General features: G+C 40.8%; 1 protein-coding gene across 11 annotated transcripts in view; it reads left to right on the top strand.

Moving 5' to 3' along the window:
- The window catches only part of TBL1X (transducin beta like 1 X-linked), a 268,281-nt gene that overhangs the window by 194,176 nt on the left and 56,366 nt on the right, over positions 1-17,739 (top strand). For 10 of the 11 annotated variants that reach the window (XM_050964097.1, XM_050964061.1, XM_050964088.1 and 7 more), the window contains one exon: positions 14,972-15,079. In XM_050964097.1, coding sequence (XP_050820054.1) covers positions 15,022-15,079 — 58 coding nt within the window. In that variant the 5' untranslated portion in view covers positions 14,972-15,021. Of the gene's footprint in view, positions 1-14,971; positions 15,080-17,739 lie in introns of those variants that run through there. The other variant, XM_050964113.1, reaches the window with a different exon arrangement.

Genomic DNA, 17,739 nt, shown 5'->3' with positions numbered 1-17,739 from the left:
CAGTTCCCTTTTAAACATTGTTATAGTCCTCGCCTTCACAACCTCCTCAGGTAAAGAGTTCCACAAGTTGACTGCGCTGTGTGAAGAAGAACTTCCTTTTATTTGTTTTAAACCTGCTACCTATTAATTTCATTTGGTGAGCCCTAGTTCTTGTATTATGGGAATAAGTAAATAACTTTTCCTTATTCACTTTCTCAACATCACTCATGATTTTATATACCTCTATCATATCCCCCCATAGTCTCCTCTTTTCCAAGCTGAAGAGGCCTAGCCTCTTTAATCTTTCCTCATATGGGATCCTCTCCAAACCCCTAATCATTTTAGTTGCCCTTTTCTGAACCTTTTCTAGTGCTAGAATATCTCAACAAAACACTTGTATAAACATCAGTAAATCTGTATCTTTTCTCCTGATCTGGTTTTTTGAAATAACCAAGCTGTTTTTGCTTAAGACATCCAGAAACATTTAGTCCAAGACAGACACCTGGAAGGGAGCATTACAGCCTGAATAGTAAAGTTGGTCATGTTATAAGCAAGTGAAAAAATAGGGTCTTATAATGAAAAGTATGTCAACCTTAATGACAGATGTTGATGCCAACTTCCTCTATAACAAAAATCTTCAGTTTATGTTAGCAATGGGGGGGAAAAAAGAGATGTAAACAATCTATCCCTACTGAGGAATTATAAAATCTATCTCTGAGGAAAATGATTCATGCAGATTCATCTGTAAGCAAACAGTGGATGAACAATGCTTAACATTTATGTATTTTTTTCACCCATATTGAAAAAGAACACATACCATTTACTGTTCAGTTGCAAATATTCTTGTAGGAGCATGTTCTGAGCAAAAGCTTCTTCTAAGAAATAATTTGCTTCTATTTCTTTCTCCATTAAAATATTAGTCTCTGCCTTGAGAAAATCATTTGCCTCATTTTCATCAAGAACTGATAAAGAATATGTTTGTGGTTAAGGGCTGTGAGTCAGAAGACCTGACGTTCCAGTCTTGGTTCTGCCGCACTCTTACTATGTGACTTTGGGCAAATCACTTAACTTTGCTTTAGCTTAGTCTCATCACATGTAAAATGAGGATTTTAATTCTTATCTTACCTCATAAGAGGACTGCTAAGCTTAATTAGTACACCTCTACCCTGATATAACGCCACCAGATATAACACGAATTTGGATATAACATGGGAAAGCAGCGCTCTGGAGGGGCAGGGCTGTGCACTCTGGCGGATCAAATCAAGTTTGATGTAATGCGGTTTCACCTATAATGCGGTAAGATTTTTTGGCTCCCGAGGACAGTGTTATATCGAGGTAGAGGTGTAGTTATTGTTAGTAAAGTCCATTAAGACATTTGAATGGAAGGCTAAATACAATATATTGTTATTGAAAACATTTCACTCTTTCAAATAAAACTCTACTCTAGTTGTAAATTGGAAGTGCTCAAGTATTCAAAAAGTCATTCTTCAGTTACTAAAACCATTTGTTACTGGATATTTGAGATTTCAAACATTTATTCTGTTCCTCATCAGGCATTAAATGGAGACCTTTTAAAATGTGTCTCAAACAACCAGAGAGAAAAACTGACACATTAAACTAGCCAGTTGTGTGGTAGTTAGGACATTCACCTGGGATGTGGAAGATGCAGGTTCAGGTCCTGCTGTACCTGACTCAGGGCTTGTCTACATCAGAAAGTTGCAGCGCTGGTGAGGGAGTTACAGCGCTGCAACTTTGAAGGTGTACACATCTGCAGGGCACCACCAGCGCTGCAACTCCCTGTTTGCAGCGCTGGCCGTACTCCCGTTTTGTCTCGGGTGTAGAGGATCCAGCGCTGGTGATCCAGCGCTGGTAATCCAATGTAGACACTTACCAGCGCTTTTCTTGACCTCCGTGGAAGGAGGAAGCCTCTGGTAATCAAGCTGGTCTCCTTTCCCGGTTTGCTCTCTCGTTCCCGGAGCCCAGAGCAAGCAGGTCTCCTTCCCTGCGGTTTGCTGGGTGGCTCCGGGAACGCGAGAGCAAACCGGGAAAGGAGACCCGCTTCGCCGCGGTTTGCTCTCTCGTTCCCGGAGCCACCCAGCAAACCGCAGGGAAGGAGACCTGCTTGCTCGGGGCTCCGGGAACGAGAGAGCAAACCGCGGCGAAGCGGGTCTCCTTTCCCGGTTTGCTCTCTCGTTCCCAGAGCCCAGAGCAAGCAGGTCTCCTTCCCTGCGGTTTGCTGGGTGGCTCCGGGAACGCGAGAGCAAACCGGGAAAGGAGACCCGCTTCGCCGCGGTTTGCTCTCTCGTTCCCGGAGCCACCCAGCAAACCGCAGGGAAGGAGTCCTGCTTGCTCTGGGCTCCGGGAACGAGAGAGCAAACCGCGGCGAAGCTGGTCTCCTTTCCCGGTTTGCTCTCGCGTTCCCGGAACCCCCCTTGAAGCCGCCCAACAGCGCTGCAGTGTGGCCACATCTAACACCACTTGCAGCGCTGGTTGCTGTAAGTGTGGCCACTCTGCAGCGCTGGCCCTATACAGCTGTACTAATACAGCTGTAACAACCAGCGCTGCAAAACTTTAGATGTAGACATGGCCTCAGAAGCGAAACTTAAATATGGGTTTCTCAAACCTCTAGTGAGTGCTCTAGCCAGTGGGCTATTAGGCAGGACACTCTCTCTTCCCTCCCCGGAATGGAAAAAGTTTTGTTGAAAGCCATTTTTTCCCCACAAAAAAATTCAGTTCAACTAAATGGCATTTTCTGATGAAAATGTTTTGTTAAAAAATTCCCAATAAGCTCTAATTGCAATGCAGATTAGGGAATAAGTGGACTCTTTGCCCATACAATACTACAGTTGTTGAGACTGTAGGCTGGAATTTTCAAAGGAGTTAGGCACCCAAATTCAACTGAAATTCAATGAGATTTGGAGTCTCACTCCCATAGATTCCTTTGAAAAATCCCGGCTGTAACAATGCATGTACCTCTCCTAATCCCTGAATACCGCCTTCTAGCTCTGCCAGAATCAACAAAATTGGTGCAGAAACCAGAGGGCGAGATCAGAGTCTTAAAACCTTGTCGATACGCAGGGAAAGAATAACAATTCTAAGCCTTATTACTTTCCAGACTTTAATAATGTGTCTCAAGCCCAATATTTTTATATTTAGAGCTTCAGTTTTATTCTCAACATCTAGGTTTTTGGTTTTATAGGAAAATATTTTCCTGTTAATTAAGCTAGTTCTTAATGATAACATGTATAGGTATCATAACATAATAAAGTTCTTCCAGAGAAGTATTCAGCTTGAAAATTTTCTCAAAAAACGTGTTATATCTATCTTAGAAATTCTTGGGGAGTCAGAGTCTAATTTAGTTTCTAGGGCAACAAGTGTATAGAAAGTAAGATTCTAAGCAACTTTCCATAATGGTGCTCCCTAACCATAGATTTTCCGATTTATATCTGAAGCTGTGATGATGATGCCATCAAACCTCTAGTGTTTTGTCTCTTTCCTCTCCGTGTGCGCGCGCGCGCACACACACACATACAGGCCTAAAAAAGGGTCCAAAGAACATCGTCACTGGCAGAGTTTCCTTCAATAATTGTTAAACCACTTCTAAAAGACATCAAATAAAAATAAAACATCAATTTATGCAGCAAAGATTATGAAGAATTTAAAAAAATAGAATTTAAAACTCCTACCTCCCCAGTCCAGCTATCCAAAGATCCAAGAAATAAAGGAAAGTCATACTGAATGGCACTGCAGCTAAGAAAACAACATAAACCCCTTGAAATCTGTCCCTATATGCCTGCTTATCTTTCACCTACAGGCCAGAGTAAACTGTCTTACCCTTTCCACCATACACCATCTAATGTATGATTACAATATGGGCCACAGATCTCTGCTATCCCCACATTGTCTGCATTGATCTGTATACCTCTTGCAGTAAATGAGCCAGACTCAAAACTCCAGTCTGTCCTCCTTGTAGAGGTCACAGTTGCACATCATCTGACTTTTTACATACAGCCCAGGCTCTCTATCATTTACCACCCTACTATTAGCCAAAAAGTCTAATCTTACAGAGAACTTCTCCACCCCTCCACCCCCCACTAGCCCAATATATGAGTGGAGCATGGGTGTGGGTGTTAGTATCGTAAAACTAGAGATCATGCTACTGGAATGAATACACTTAAAAGGTCACACTTAACTTTTGTTTAACATCTGGTGAGGGTCCCAGCTGGAGGGGGGGATACAAAGGTAAAGTTAAGTGTGTTGTTGGAACTCTGAGTGAAACCCTGGCTCCCCTGAAGTCAACAGTAAAACTTTCACTGACGTCAGGGGAGCCAGGATTTCACCCTCTTAACTATAAAATTAATCAGTTTGTGAAATTGAAACACAGGGTGTTTTTTGTTTTGTTTACTAACTTTAGCACTAGACGGGTAATACAGTCTCAATCTCAGCTCTGCTTTAATGGTGTTTTTTGTGAGGGAATTATCTTTTTTTATTTAAATACTTAGAGAAAATCAGAACACGATTAACAAATGGATAAAAGAAACCAGTTTACTTAACAGTCTGGATTTTCAAAGAACCAAGAACATTTCAAAGGGACAAATATGTATTCAGTGCACACATTCTTCTGTCTGAAACAAAATCCATATAAAGGGGTACATTGGACCAGGTTATTTTATGTAAATGCCTAGCTATTTGCATATGGAAAATATAACTTAATTAACAAAATTCAGTATCTGATCAGTAACTACTTAGAAGCTTCTACTGAGACCCCTTTTGGAAGGGAATTATCTGTTTTCCTGACTTGAAGAGAAATAGAAAATAAATTTTATTGTTTCACCCATACAGTCTCCTCAGAAACAGTTGTTTGGATTATTAGAATGGCAAGGAGGGACTGTCACTCTTGCCTGCCTTGACAAGGACAGATAAATAAGTAGGCTGTGCCTAACTGAGTACAAACCTGTCACTGGGCTGAATTTTGATCTCAGACCAATGTGAGATAAGGAGCGATGCTAGTGAAGTCAAACCAGTAAAACCAGTAGAAGTGTGATCTGATCATCTGCAGTACATGGAATTAATAATGGTTAGAAATGCTTAACAATAGTAACATATCTTGATACATGTATTTATGCTTGATGTTATTACATTGATAGGCACCTATTCTATGCACTAGTTGTCCTTGCGGCAGTTAAAATTGATAATCCCTTAGCATTATCTATTATAACAAATAATAGGCAGCTTTTATCTACTTCTGATGAAATAAGCAAATGCTTTCTCCCCCTCCAAATGTTTCTAATGTTATATTTGAAGACAGAGCTCTTTATCTATTTATGTTCATACCCAATCTCTCTGAAAATAGTAGGTATCAAATGATGTCTGCCATATTTAAATAGTTTCCATTATAAACGAGTGCTTTCACACTTTCCACTTTGTTCAAAATATTTATTTGAGGGACTGAAATTTTCCATGTTTGTTGTTTGTCTGAAGGTTTTATTTTTGTTTGTTTTTATAATTTTATTTTTAACTTAGAACACAATCCTTTCAGTTATTTTTGAGCTATGGGAGAATGAAGAAAAAAACATTTACCATGATGTAGTAGTAGTAGTAGTAAATAATAATAATAAAATTAAAATAATATCATAATAAACAATAAAATAATACTTTAAAAAAAATCCAATCACACTGTGGATAAATATTGTAAAATACAAAAGGCACTGGAGTAGGGGAACTGGATCCTGGGTCTCCCCAGGAGACTGCTCTAACCAACAGGCTACAGCATCATTCTTGTGTATGTTTTCTCTGGACCCATGATTCTTTTATTATTTATTCACAAGGAAACAGCTTCAACAAGATAAACTGAGGGAGCGCCACATCAGAATAGCCTAGTGGTTAGGTCACACACCAGAGAGGCGACAGATCCCCGCTCAAATCCTTTCCCCTGCCCACCCCCTCCCTCAGGTAAAGTGGGGATTTGAACCAAGGATTTCACTCATTGCTAATGAGTATCCTAGTCACTGGGCTCAAAGTTAGAGGGAGGTCCTTCCATGGCTGTTTTGTTTAGGGGCTTGATCTGGTAGGCAAGCTCTGAGTATATTGTGCTAAAAACCACATGGAACATACTTCTATTGGAATTTTTGCAGTTGAATCCTAAATGGTATATGTTCTTTTTCAATATGGATGAAAAAATTTACATAAAAGTTAAATATTTACTTATACACTCAGAGTATATTGTCCCTGAACTAAAATAGACAGAGGAGTGCCGATCTTTCCCTGGTTCATGCATCACTCTGGAGTTTAGGCGTCCAGACACCTTGAGTGAGGCTGCAGTGCACATGTCCAGAGCTAAGTTCTATCAATAGGCTATCAAGGGGCATGCAGGCGGAGAGAGGCAACACTCCCCTGGTCCAGCCCAGACAGAGCTGCCGGGGCTGGTCGGAGGAGGGGATCACATGCAGTGGAGAGGAATTAAAACCCCAAGCCAAGCAGCGGTGTCCCCAGCCCATTGTGCTGCAGCCAACTCGTCTGGTGGGTTTAATGAGCCCCTGTGAGTTAGCAGGAGGTGCCCGAGCCATCATCCCATGACCCCACTGCGCTCCCTGGGACTGAGTGCCAAGCTGCCCCTGGTTCCCTGCAGCCATTGCCCATCCCTCTGGGCTCGCCCCTGAGCTCACCCAGCCTTGCGAGCCAGCCAGTGGGCTTGGGGATGCGAAGGCTCATTCCCTGTGTGGCCCATGGAGTGCGTGTATCCAGGCACAGAGCTCGGCCAGGGGTGCAATTCCAGTGGCTGATGTAGCTGAGAGTGGTTTTACCCATCCTGTAGGGGCTGGGTAGTTCGAATCCACCCGCAAGCACCTTCCCCATGGGTGCAGGAGGCAGAAGGCAGAGCCTCCCGCCCTGTGCAAAGTTGCCCACGTGGCTGGCAGCCCGTGAAGCTGGAGGTGCCCACGAAGGTGTGGGGAGTCTGTGTCGAGGGGCGCCCCATGGGTGGCCCTTCCCCCCCGAACTTTGCCAGGCTGGAAGGGCCGCATGCGGCTGTGAGCTGGGGTGGCGGTGCTATTTCCCGAGCCCCGCACAGAGAAGCAAACCCATCCCATCCCAGCGCAGCTGGAGCTGCTACAGCCAGGGAGAGACACCCCTGTCCTGGCCCTGTGCTGTTGCAGGTTGAGATGGCCGGGTGGAGTCCTCACTTCCCACTAGAGCCCCGGGGCAGCCTGCACTCCAAGCGCCTCATCCTTGGCCCCAGCCAGAGCCCTCACCCCCTCCCTGCACCTGAACCCTCTGTCTCAGCCCTGAGCCCCCTCCCACACTCTGAACCCTCCCTTGCCACTCATCACCTGCATATTGATACACATAACAAATTTCATTCCACGCATGGACATAAAAAATTAGAGGCAACATTGGTCCAGAGGCAGAAGCATAGGAGCCTAGGGAACTTTTAGTGCAAAAATTGGGGTGCTGAGCGAGTTCATGTGCCTACAAAGTTTGGCAGCAATTGAATGGGGATTTTGGGAATCCCAGTGGGGCCTGTTTCCAGGATTTAGGTGTCTTAAGCACCTAACTGCCACTTTAATCCTTTTGTGAATCTAGCCCTTTGTGTGCATATAAGGAGTGAAATCTTGGCTTCGCTGAAGTCAAATGGCAGTTTTTCCAGTCAGTGGTGCCAGGATTTCACCCAAAATATCTCTGTTCTCAACTCAAATCCAATAGTATAGTTAATTCCTAATGCCTCTAATCCATACTCCTTATTTTCAGATACTAATTTCAGCTGTGAGCCCTGGAGCTACCATCAGCCTTCTTTTATCTTGGTTTCCTACAGCTCCTCATATAGTGTATGCATGTAAACACTAAAGTTATTTTTGTTTATTTAAAAAAAAAACCTAATTGAAGTTGCCTCTTTTCAAAGTAGGTCATGAAAGAAATACAACACAATTGCACTAATTAAGAAGGGTGTTTTTTTCTTAGCAAAGTGCCAAGAGGGAAAGATCAATACAGCAAAAACCCTTTTCACTTTAGAGCAGAGGGAGCTGGAAAAGATCCACTTGAGCTCTCAGAACTGCAATGCTGGAGGCTGATATCATTAAGAAAACCAGCTGAGGACTGAAAAATAAACCAAGCAAACTAAAAGGGTTTAAGTGTAAAAATGGGGGAGAGGGATGAAGTTATACATCAGTAACATCCTAATATAGGGATGGGCTTTAATCTTGGTGGTGAACAACTCTACCTCTTTTGATATAAGACTTGAGCTGGCTGGGCATTTTTCAATGAAACATTTTTCTATTGAAAAATGCTGATTTGCTGAAATGGAAACTTTTTTGCAGGAAAGGGTCAGTTTTGATGAATTTCCTGTTTCCAAAAATTTGGAGGGAAAATAAAGGGTCAAAACATCCCATTTTGACATTTTCAAAACAAGAAGTTCACTTTTTTCAGTTTGAAACAACATTTTATTTTGAATTTTACATTAATTTATATTTTAAAATATTTTAAAAGTTACAAGTTTATTGGAAATGAAACACCTTGAAATGATCAAACCAAAACACTTCAGCTGACTCAAACCAATTTTTTTTTACTACTTTCAGTTCACAATTTTTTTATTTTTATTTTTTTGAGATTTTTGACTTTTCGCCCTGATTTGAGACAGGAAAATGTTTCAAAAATCTCACACAAATTTCTGAGAATGGAAAATCCTTTCCCGCCCGGTTCTAATAGGGACCTTGTGCAGTTGTAGAAACTTGTAAAGGTATGCAGTGAATGTGTCTTGCACATCAGAGATTAGTATGCCCCAAAGCATGTCATTATCAATATTTCAGAGTGCTGTGACTCTACGCCTGCATTCAGATAAATATGGATGGATCCTTAGTCCCACAGAGGGTCCCCTTGTAGTTGCTGGGACTTTGCATGAGTGTAGTGGTCTGCCCTCACAAACTTTGATTGTAGGATCTGACCCATTCATTCCTACCACCAGGAATGATCTCTTCAAGGCAAAGTGGAGGTTTATTTTCATTAAGTATTTAATTCCCACTCTCATTCCCTCCACTTCCTTTTTCCTTCAAAAAACAGAGTCCAGATTCAGTGACTAATTGCACAATATACACTTAAACATGTCAATATCAGAGCTGGACCATTCCTTGTACATCGGGGATTTTCAGGAATAATTGCATAGATTATAGACATGGTGGTTGCTTCCAGTTATGAAAATGCGCGATTGTGGGTAGCAGTGAGAATTTTATGAACGTAAATTCAATCTTGTTAGCTGGATTTTTATTCATTTATTTTTGTTCGCCCTCATTTAAAAAACAAAACAAAAAACCAGAAAATTCAGGTAAATATAATTCCTGGGGTTTTTAAAAAACTAGTCTTAAAGTTGGGCTATTTGGGATCCCTGAAAGCCCCAGGCCTTTTGTCTTGGGGGTCTAGGCCCCTGCTGAGCTGCTATAAATGTCACTCAGAGGACCCTGACTGAGCCAGTACATAAGCACATATGCCACAGCAGCACTTATTTGAAGCTCTTCTCTTGTTCTCCAGAAACTCAACTTTGATTTTAAAACAAAAAACAAGAAGTTGCTAGGTGACATGGTTGTGAAGAAAGCCTCAAAAATAGGAACTGAGTGTAACCAATAGAGAGCCTGGAACAATAGCTCTGACAGGTTTGACCTCCTTCGTTCATATCACTGAGGCGTTAACTTACATGGCCAACGATGATGATTTAATTATCAGTGTAGTTATCTGTTTAATTGCTCACAGAGGGAAAAAAGAAGGGAGCGTCAGAGAACTCCAGATTTTACTGTGAATGACATCTCATTTTGGTGCCACAAGTAGGTGGCATGTGGGAGATGCCACCATTCATTCCTTTTTCCCAGTCAAGAAGAAACCAAGTCCAAGAAGCTCAGCAGAGGCCATGGGCATATTTCAGCCTCCTAAAGGGAGCCTAGTGGAGTTCAGAGAGCATCAATGGTCTATATCAGCGGTCCCAAATACGGTGTCCACGGGCGCCATGGTGCCTACTGAGGCATCTATGTGCACCTGCATACTGGGCAGTGAACAAGCATCTACCGAAATGCCGCCAAAAAGCAGCATCACCAAGAGGCGTTGCTGCTGAAATGCCGCTGATTTTCGGCGGCATTTTGGCCGTGACACCTCTTGATGTTGCCACTTTTCAGCAGTTGCTTGTCCGCCAGCCACAGTCCTCGGTGGCTCGTCATCTGGCGCCCACTGCCAGGAAAAGGTTGGGGATCACTGGTCTATATTATGAACAATTTACTATGAAGGGTACCTCGTTTTGGCAACTCACCTGAGTGTTGCTTGAAAAGAGTATATCACCATTCTTTTTTCTTCTCCCAATTTGACCCCTGGTCATCAGCAGACTTGGTCTATTATCAGAAGCTACTTAAAAAGAAAAGGTGGCTTAAATTATATCTGCCTGAATCAGCAGCCGCTTACAAGGCAAGGGGGAGATGAAAAAACGAGACTACCTGCCCTCCAAAGCTTCTGGCATCCCGGGACTGGAACAAGATAAAGCGTCCAATTCAAGAGAAGAAATCTGGAATGAAAGATAGACAAGGAGCAAAAACACAAGAGTACGAGACAAAAACAGTTGCCGTTCTCTCAGTGAGGAAGATGCTGATTCTTAATCAGTGACTATTGTGTTTAGACATTCTGGTTACAGAGCCTAGAAATAGATAGTAGGCCTAGTTGAAAAATAGTTTCAGCAGAACGTTTTCAACAGAAAATTTGGGGGTTTGACTAATTTTTTCATGGAAAGTGGCTGCTTTCCATAGGAAATGTTGCTTTTCATCGAAAATACCAAACACCAGAAAACCAAAATATTTTTATTAGAATATGATGCATCAGTTTTATTTTATTTTTATTTTTTTCAGATCTTGTTCTCTTCTATGGGATTGGCTTCCTGGCCAGACTGTTTCCCATGATGCACTCACTCCCCTCCTGATGAGGAGCATCATGGGTGGTGTTGGCAGTGGTGCATCATGGGAGGTGTCGCTTGACCAGGGAACCTAACCTATAGGGGAGAATGGGAGCAGGATGCCCCTGAACTTCGACTCCATGAGGCACTAAGGCAGTGTTTCCAAATGAAAGTATTTTGATGTTTGGCTGAAATTCTTTTGTATTCAGATTTGTGTTGAAAATCTGAAATGGTCCTTGGAAGATTTAGAAAATGAAAAAATATGTTGTGTCACTGAAAGTTTTCATGCAGAAAAATGCCATTGCCCAACCAGCTCTAGATAACTAGATAAATAGTATAACCTCACTTAATGAGAGACAGAGGGGTATGGAATGAGAAGGAAGAGCCTGTGTTCAGCTTGCATTCAAAGCACCTTGGAACTGCCATACTTCCTCAGTGAGTCATGCAGGTGCCAGCCCAGCTTGTCTACTTTTGGCTCTGTGATTAGCCACCAGCAGGGAGGGAAGAGGAAATAGAAGGGGGCCATATTAGTGAGTCTTCCTCACCTGCTGGCTCAACTCTCTTCTGCTTGAGGCAATGTAGGTAAATATCACTGTGGATATTTTGAAGGGGAGGGAGGATTAGCTTCTCCTACTTTCATCCCCCTTAACAGGCTGCTGACTGCTTCTAGATGCAAATCCCAAATCTTCTCTTCAGGCAGCCTCTGCTGCCCTCTGGAGCTTCCTGGTCATATCCCTGAGCAAGGGTGCAGCCCTCCAGCATCCTACAAAAGAGTAAAAAACAAATTAAGGATTAAAAAAGCAGAGAGAAAAAGAGAGAAAAGAAAAGGCCCAAACCTGATATTTTGTTTACCCCAACTCTCACTTTAAAAGAAAAAAAGTGATAACCACCCTTTTAAGTTCTATAATTTAAATAACTGAAGGTAGTTAAATGCCTGTTGATAATGCAAGGTAAGTCCCTGATCTGACAAGGGGTCAACAATACTGTAGGTTAATTTTAAGTATATGACTAGTCCTGTTGACTTTATCAGTGCTACTTATGTGCTTAATTTTAAGCCCACGCATGTGTATGTGCAGGATCGGGACTCATTTTTTTCTGCGTATAGTTGAAGCTAATCAGACCCTCCATAACATGTAACTGGTTATGAGAAAAGGTGTTTCAGGTAAAAAAGAGCTTGGATGTGTTTTGACCATCTGCGTGTTGTTGTGTGTTGTGAACTTAATTATGTTACAGCGAACTCAAATGTTATCACTTTTGTTTAAATGTGAAACAGCCCCATAAGCACATTAATGTTGTCTCTGAGCGCTACTTAAAAAAAGGAGAGAGAAGGAATATTAATCTAGACAATATTGATCACCATTAATGAGGGGAGAACATTTGGTTACTACACACACACCCTACTCCACCCCAGCTTTCAAGTGGAGATTTTCTCAGTATTTTAAAGATGGACTGTGCGTGAGAGATTTTTGTTTGTTTTGTTTTATTTCTTTGTTCCTGAATCAGACTTAGAGCTACAAAAGAGACAATTATGTTCCTCTCCTCCTGACTGTCTTTTCCATAGTCTGAATGGATGGAGCCCTGTGCTTGTGTATCTTATTGCTGCATTGGCAGCTGCGGGGGGGGGGGGGGGGAGGGGAGGGGCGGGGGCTTAAATGCATGAACGGGGATCATGTGGTTATTTATGGGATGGTAACAATGTGTATAAAGATATGATCTGACACATATGTCAAAATAATTCCTGTTCACTGACTTCAGGCAAAATGCATTATAAATCCAGCTCCTTAGTGTGTTTGGAATTCTGATACAAAAGGAAGAAAGGTAGCTGCTATGGAGGCTCTCTCTGTAGTTGCCAAACTATTTATTTTGCAGTCAGACTGATTTCCTCTGGCTTTTAATTCATTTAACAAAGGTGTTGTCTGGAAAAAAAGAAAAAAAAGAACCTCTGTATGAGGAAAGATTATGATACTAATAACTCAACCTAATAAGATGCATCCCAGGAGCAGCACTTGTAATTTCTTGAGATATTATTAATAATGCTCACAGCAGCACAATGTACGTCATCACTGAAACTGAATTTTTGTAAGAGGTTTTAACTTTACCATCTTTCCTACCACCAAGGAAATGAAAGTGCTATTTTTAAGATACTAAAAAAAAGGGTTGGTGGGTTTTTTTTTTTTAAAAACCGGCGCTGTCACAGTTTCTTACCCTATTGTTATCACTGCTGTAGGAATGAACAGCTGTGATAGGAATATTTGTTTAAATGTAGTCAAATAGATGGAGATAAAAATGGCTTTAACAGGCGTCACTAATGTCTTTGGGGGCTTTGATTGTTTTGAGAGTATTATACAAAAGGGATGCTTGGTGAATTATTCAGAATTATTCAAATACTATTTACTCTAGTAGACAGCAGTAAAGTTGTATTTAATGGTTTCCGTTTTTAAATAGGCTCTTTATAGGGATTTATAAAAAGTGCTCTCTTAATGCGCATTTTTGCCATTAAATGCAAAGTGCTGTAGTTCACAAAAGTAGATTTATCTGTCTGCTTTGATTTCCATCACCTTAGTATCCTACCTCCTCGCATATAGTGATGAATTTATTCTCTCAACATTGATGTGGATAGGGAAGTTTTACCCCTACTTCATAGATGAAGAACTTGAGGTATAAGGAGACCAAGTGACTTTCCCAGGGACACGCAGGGAGATTGTAGCAGAACGGAAACTGAACCTAGATGTCCCAAATCCTAGTCCAGTGCTTTAATCACAAAATCATAGGAGGAGGAGAATGTGCTATGTATTTTCTCTTTTGCATGAGATGCAAACGTCTGTAATATAGAACTCAATTCTTGAGAAGAACTTCTGCTAAATTATCCAAGGTATTGGTTGTGGTGGAAATACAGCATCTGAGCCATTGCTGAAATAGAACAGGGAAGGGGAATAAAAGGCATAATGAAGTTCTGAAGAATTCTATTTACATAAATATGCAAAGACATCTGTTACAGCCATGAACGACCTGCTGGTTTAGATCATCAGTGGGGGAAACTTGTCGTTGATCAGCACTGCCTACAGTAGCAGGTGCTACTCTAGGCAACAGGAATTACTGAAGAGGTTTTCAGTGAACAAAGATCATCCTGCCTGCCAAGAAGAGACGTTTGAGAAATTAAAACAAACAGCAGACTCCTACAAAATTCTTCATTTATAATGTGTAAGCATGGTCTTACTTCCAAACCTTTACATAGTGGTTATGTGTTTGGTGTGGATGTCAGAGCTGTATGGCTCACTTAAAGTACTTAAAGCTGTTATGGTGAATTTTCTGAACCAACTAAACCAGAACAAAAAAAAAATTGTCATCGAGATTTAGAGAGAGAACATCAAATACAAAATAAAATCTTATTATATAGCATTTGACTTCTTTTTTTTTTATCACAAAGTATATCCAAACTAGTCACGCAAAACTGTCTTTCTTTTTAAAGGTTATGGTTATTTTAGTAAATCATCCAAGCTTGACTCTTGTGCTTTGTGAACCACCGAATACTTGAGACATTACAACTTTTTATTATGCAGAGATGTGTGCATGTACATTGTTCTGCGCAAAGTGTTCTGCATTATTCCCTATAAATATACATTTGCTATTTTTTTTGAGTTGCTTGTAATTTTACTGCTATTTTATTTAAGTTCTCTGAGTAACATTGTGCTGTTCTTTTGAGGTTACTGTCTGTTTCTCATGTGGATAAATCACTAGGCAGAGGACCAGACTGTAAAGTATTGGCTGGAAAAGATTAAGTGTGGTGTGGCATACTATGCATTGACTGTAATTGCCCGTAGTGCAGATCAGAGTGTACTCGTACACTGAAGAGGGTATCCAAGAGAACTGTAGAAAAGCTAAAGTGCTTTCAATATTTACAACACTCTCTTTGCATCTCTCGCATACAGGTTGAATCACAACTGTAATAAATGTAAATACTTTAGCCTTTACAATATTAACTGTGTCCCGTTAAATAATGTGCCTCAGTTCTGGTAGCAAATAATATAGTAAATCAAAATAGAACAAAAACTCTCTTGTTTTCTTCCCCCCTTTGAACAGAGCGTGGATCACACTTCTTGTAAACCTCATCATATTGAGGTGGGGCTAAGATGAGCATAACCAGTGACGAAGTGAATTTCTTGGTGTATCGCTATCTCCAGGAGTCAGGTAAATTACTTGTCTTTCATCGGAACACAGGTCACAGATGGAGAGAGAGAGAAGAAAACCAATTTATTGCATTGTGTTGTGTCAACAAAATTGCATTGAGCGTTAGAGAATGGAAAACCCAGGCTAAATACTCCCTGCACAAAACCACATGTCTTTGAAACCATTCCCCATGATAATAGGGCAGACATACAAAGGTGCAAAAGTAAATATTGTAATTAGGCAAAACAAGAAAATAAATAGCATTATGTTAACAAATGTCTAGTTGAATTATGTCGTACTAGCCAAAGTTATTTTTGGCAGCATATGCACAAAGCACAATTACTTAATCCCTTGGGGCTTTTTAGCCACTTAAGAATATATCAGTCAGATACTTGTCAAATGAAGTGAGATTTTCTGCAAATAAGCTTTTCATTGGGCTGCAGATAAGTACATTTCTAAATGGCTATTTGTGTGTGTAAATACCTGATTTTTGTGTGTAATCAATGTCACTGTGAATCTAATGGTGCAAGCGGAATTCTCTTTGTCTTTCCTTCCCTCTGCTCTTCTGACCACTCTCTTTCCAAACATAGGAGGGTCTGTTAGAGTAAAACTGTAATCTGTGCTTTTAAAAAATATTTTCAAATTGATGTTTAATTTTAGAGGATCCATTTTCTTTTTCCCAGCCGGCTTCCACTTCCTAGCTAACAGCAGCCGATAGGAATGCTGCTTTGCTGATGTGTAGGGCAAGTGCCTTGTCCAGGAACTGACACCCACTGTCCCAACAGGGCCTAGATTTGGTCTCTGCACCTGGTTAGAGATAACTACAGCTAGTTGAAAAATTTTGAATTTCAAAATTAAAAAGAACATGAATTTTAGCAAAAGTCCCTTTTTTTTTTTAACCAGCGCTAGGAAATAACTTTCTGGCCCCATTAGAACAGGCAGATGAAATCAAAATCTCAGCAGCTATTTGGAGTGGAAACTCAAATCTGGATCACTGTTCAGAGAGATCAGGGTGCTCCTGCTAGTTGTCCCAGCGTGTATTCCATTGAAGCTTATTGAAAGTTCTATGCATAATAGGCCCTCTGAGAGGCCAGCACCGGCCTTCTTTCTTCCATCTGCACAGCACTCACTGTCTGTTTCCCCTCTAATCATCCTGCTCTTTAGAACACGACATGGCTGCTGTCTGTGATCTGGTGATGGAAAGCAAGGGCTGAGAAAAATAAAATTTGATCTAAAACTTTATTTTGAAAAACAGGCTGATTGGAGTTTCACTCTAAAAGGCTTTTGAACATCTAAAAAGGGTGCATGGAGGATACAGACATACCTTAAAAAGAACAGGAGTACTTGTGGCACCTTAGAGACTAACAAATGTATTTGACCATAAGCTTTCATGGGCTACAGCCCACTTCATTGGATGCATGCAGTCAAATACATTTGTTAGTCTCCAAGGTGCCACAAGTACTCCTGTTCTTTTTGTGGATATAGACTAACACGGCTGCTATTCTGAAAGCAGCCATACCCTAGAATCCTTGAATTGACATTCTGTTGTATATTTGCATTGTTATATTTTTTTTAATGTAAATGATTCCACATCAGTGTTGTGCAATAGTTTTCCCCTACGGGACAGCAAAAACCAAAGATGGCAGTCTTTGCATTCCTGCCCGCCGTCAACACTCACACTGATGCTGGGAAATGATTCAAAAGGAAATTTTATGGACCTCCTGATGAATGGCAAGGTCGAAATGATGGTGGAATAAGGCTCTTCTGGATGTTTTTCCTCAACTGTTTTCCAGTATTTTTTAGCCGTTTGCAGGGGGAAAACATTGTTTCTACTTCACATGCAGCTCTTATTTGACACAGAAAGCTATATTTCCCTAACTTTATTATGCATGAGAGTAAATACTGAGTAACTCCACTGACATCACTGGATTTACTCCATATATAAATTATATAGTTGAGAACAGAAGTTGGCACCAATAATTTAAAGCAAAAACTAACTCAAACCAAACACATTTGAGCTTGGATACTATGCGTGGTCCTAGTAGTAGTATCTGATCCAGTTGTGTACAGGTATAATGTTGTACGGTAAAAGGGAACTATAAGTAATCCTGTGCCAGCAGATCTAGTTTTTTAAGAAACATGTACTATACAATCGGTATTGACTTTCTGAGCAGTGCCGGCTCTAGGTATTTTGCCGCCCCAAGCAAAAAAAAAAAAAAAAAAAAAAAAAAAAAAAAAAAAAAGCAAGAGTGCCGCCCCTTGAAAAGTGCCACCCCAAGCACATGTTTGGGACGCTGGTGCCCAGAGCTGGCCCTGTTTCTGAGCCATGCTTATGCTCTTTTCCTTTATGGAATTTGAAATTTGTATTTTTTGTAACACAAATAAAGATGTAAGATGCTGTACCACCTTCTACTGTAAACAATATAGAAAGACAAGATAGTAAATTAAAAATGTCTAAACAAGAGTTTCTAATGATTGTAAATTTGATATCCTGTGGGTTTTTGTAATATAGTGTGAGTTGTCATCTACAGTTCATGGAGTCTGCAAACCCAGGGATTTTCTAGATTTCCATCGATGATATTGTATATTGGAATGTGAGCATCCACCCAGCTCACAAAACGTCAAGAATATAGATCAAATAGCAACATCAGAGTCATTTAAAAAGAAAACAGGTGCTCAAT

This window comes from Gopherus flavomarginatus, chromosome 1 (assembly GCF_025201925.1).
Source record: "Gopherus flavomarginatus isolate rGopFla2 chromosome 1, rGopFla2.mat.asm, whole genome shotgun sequence".
Taxonomy (NCBI): Eukaryota; Metazoa; Chordata; order Testudines; family Testudinidae; genus Gopherus; species Gopherus flavomarginatus.
Note: the sequence above shows the minus strand (reverse complement) of the source record. Positions and strands in the feature narration are given on the sequence as shown.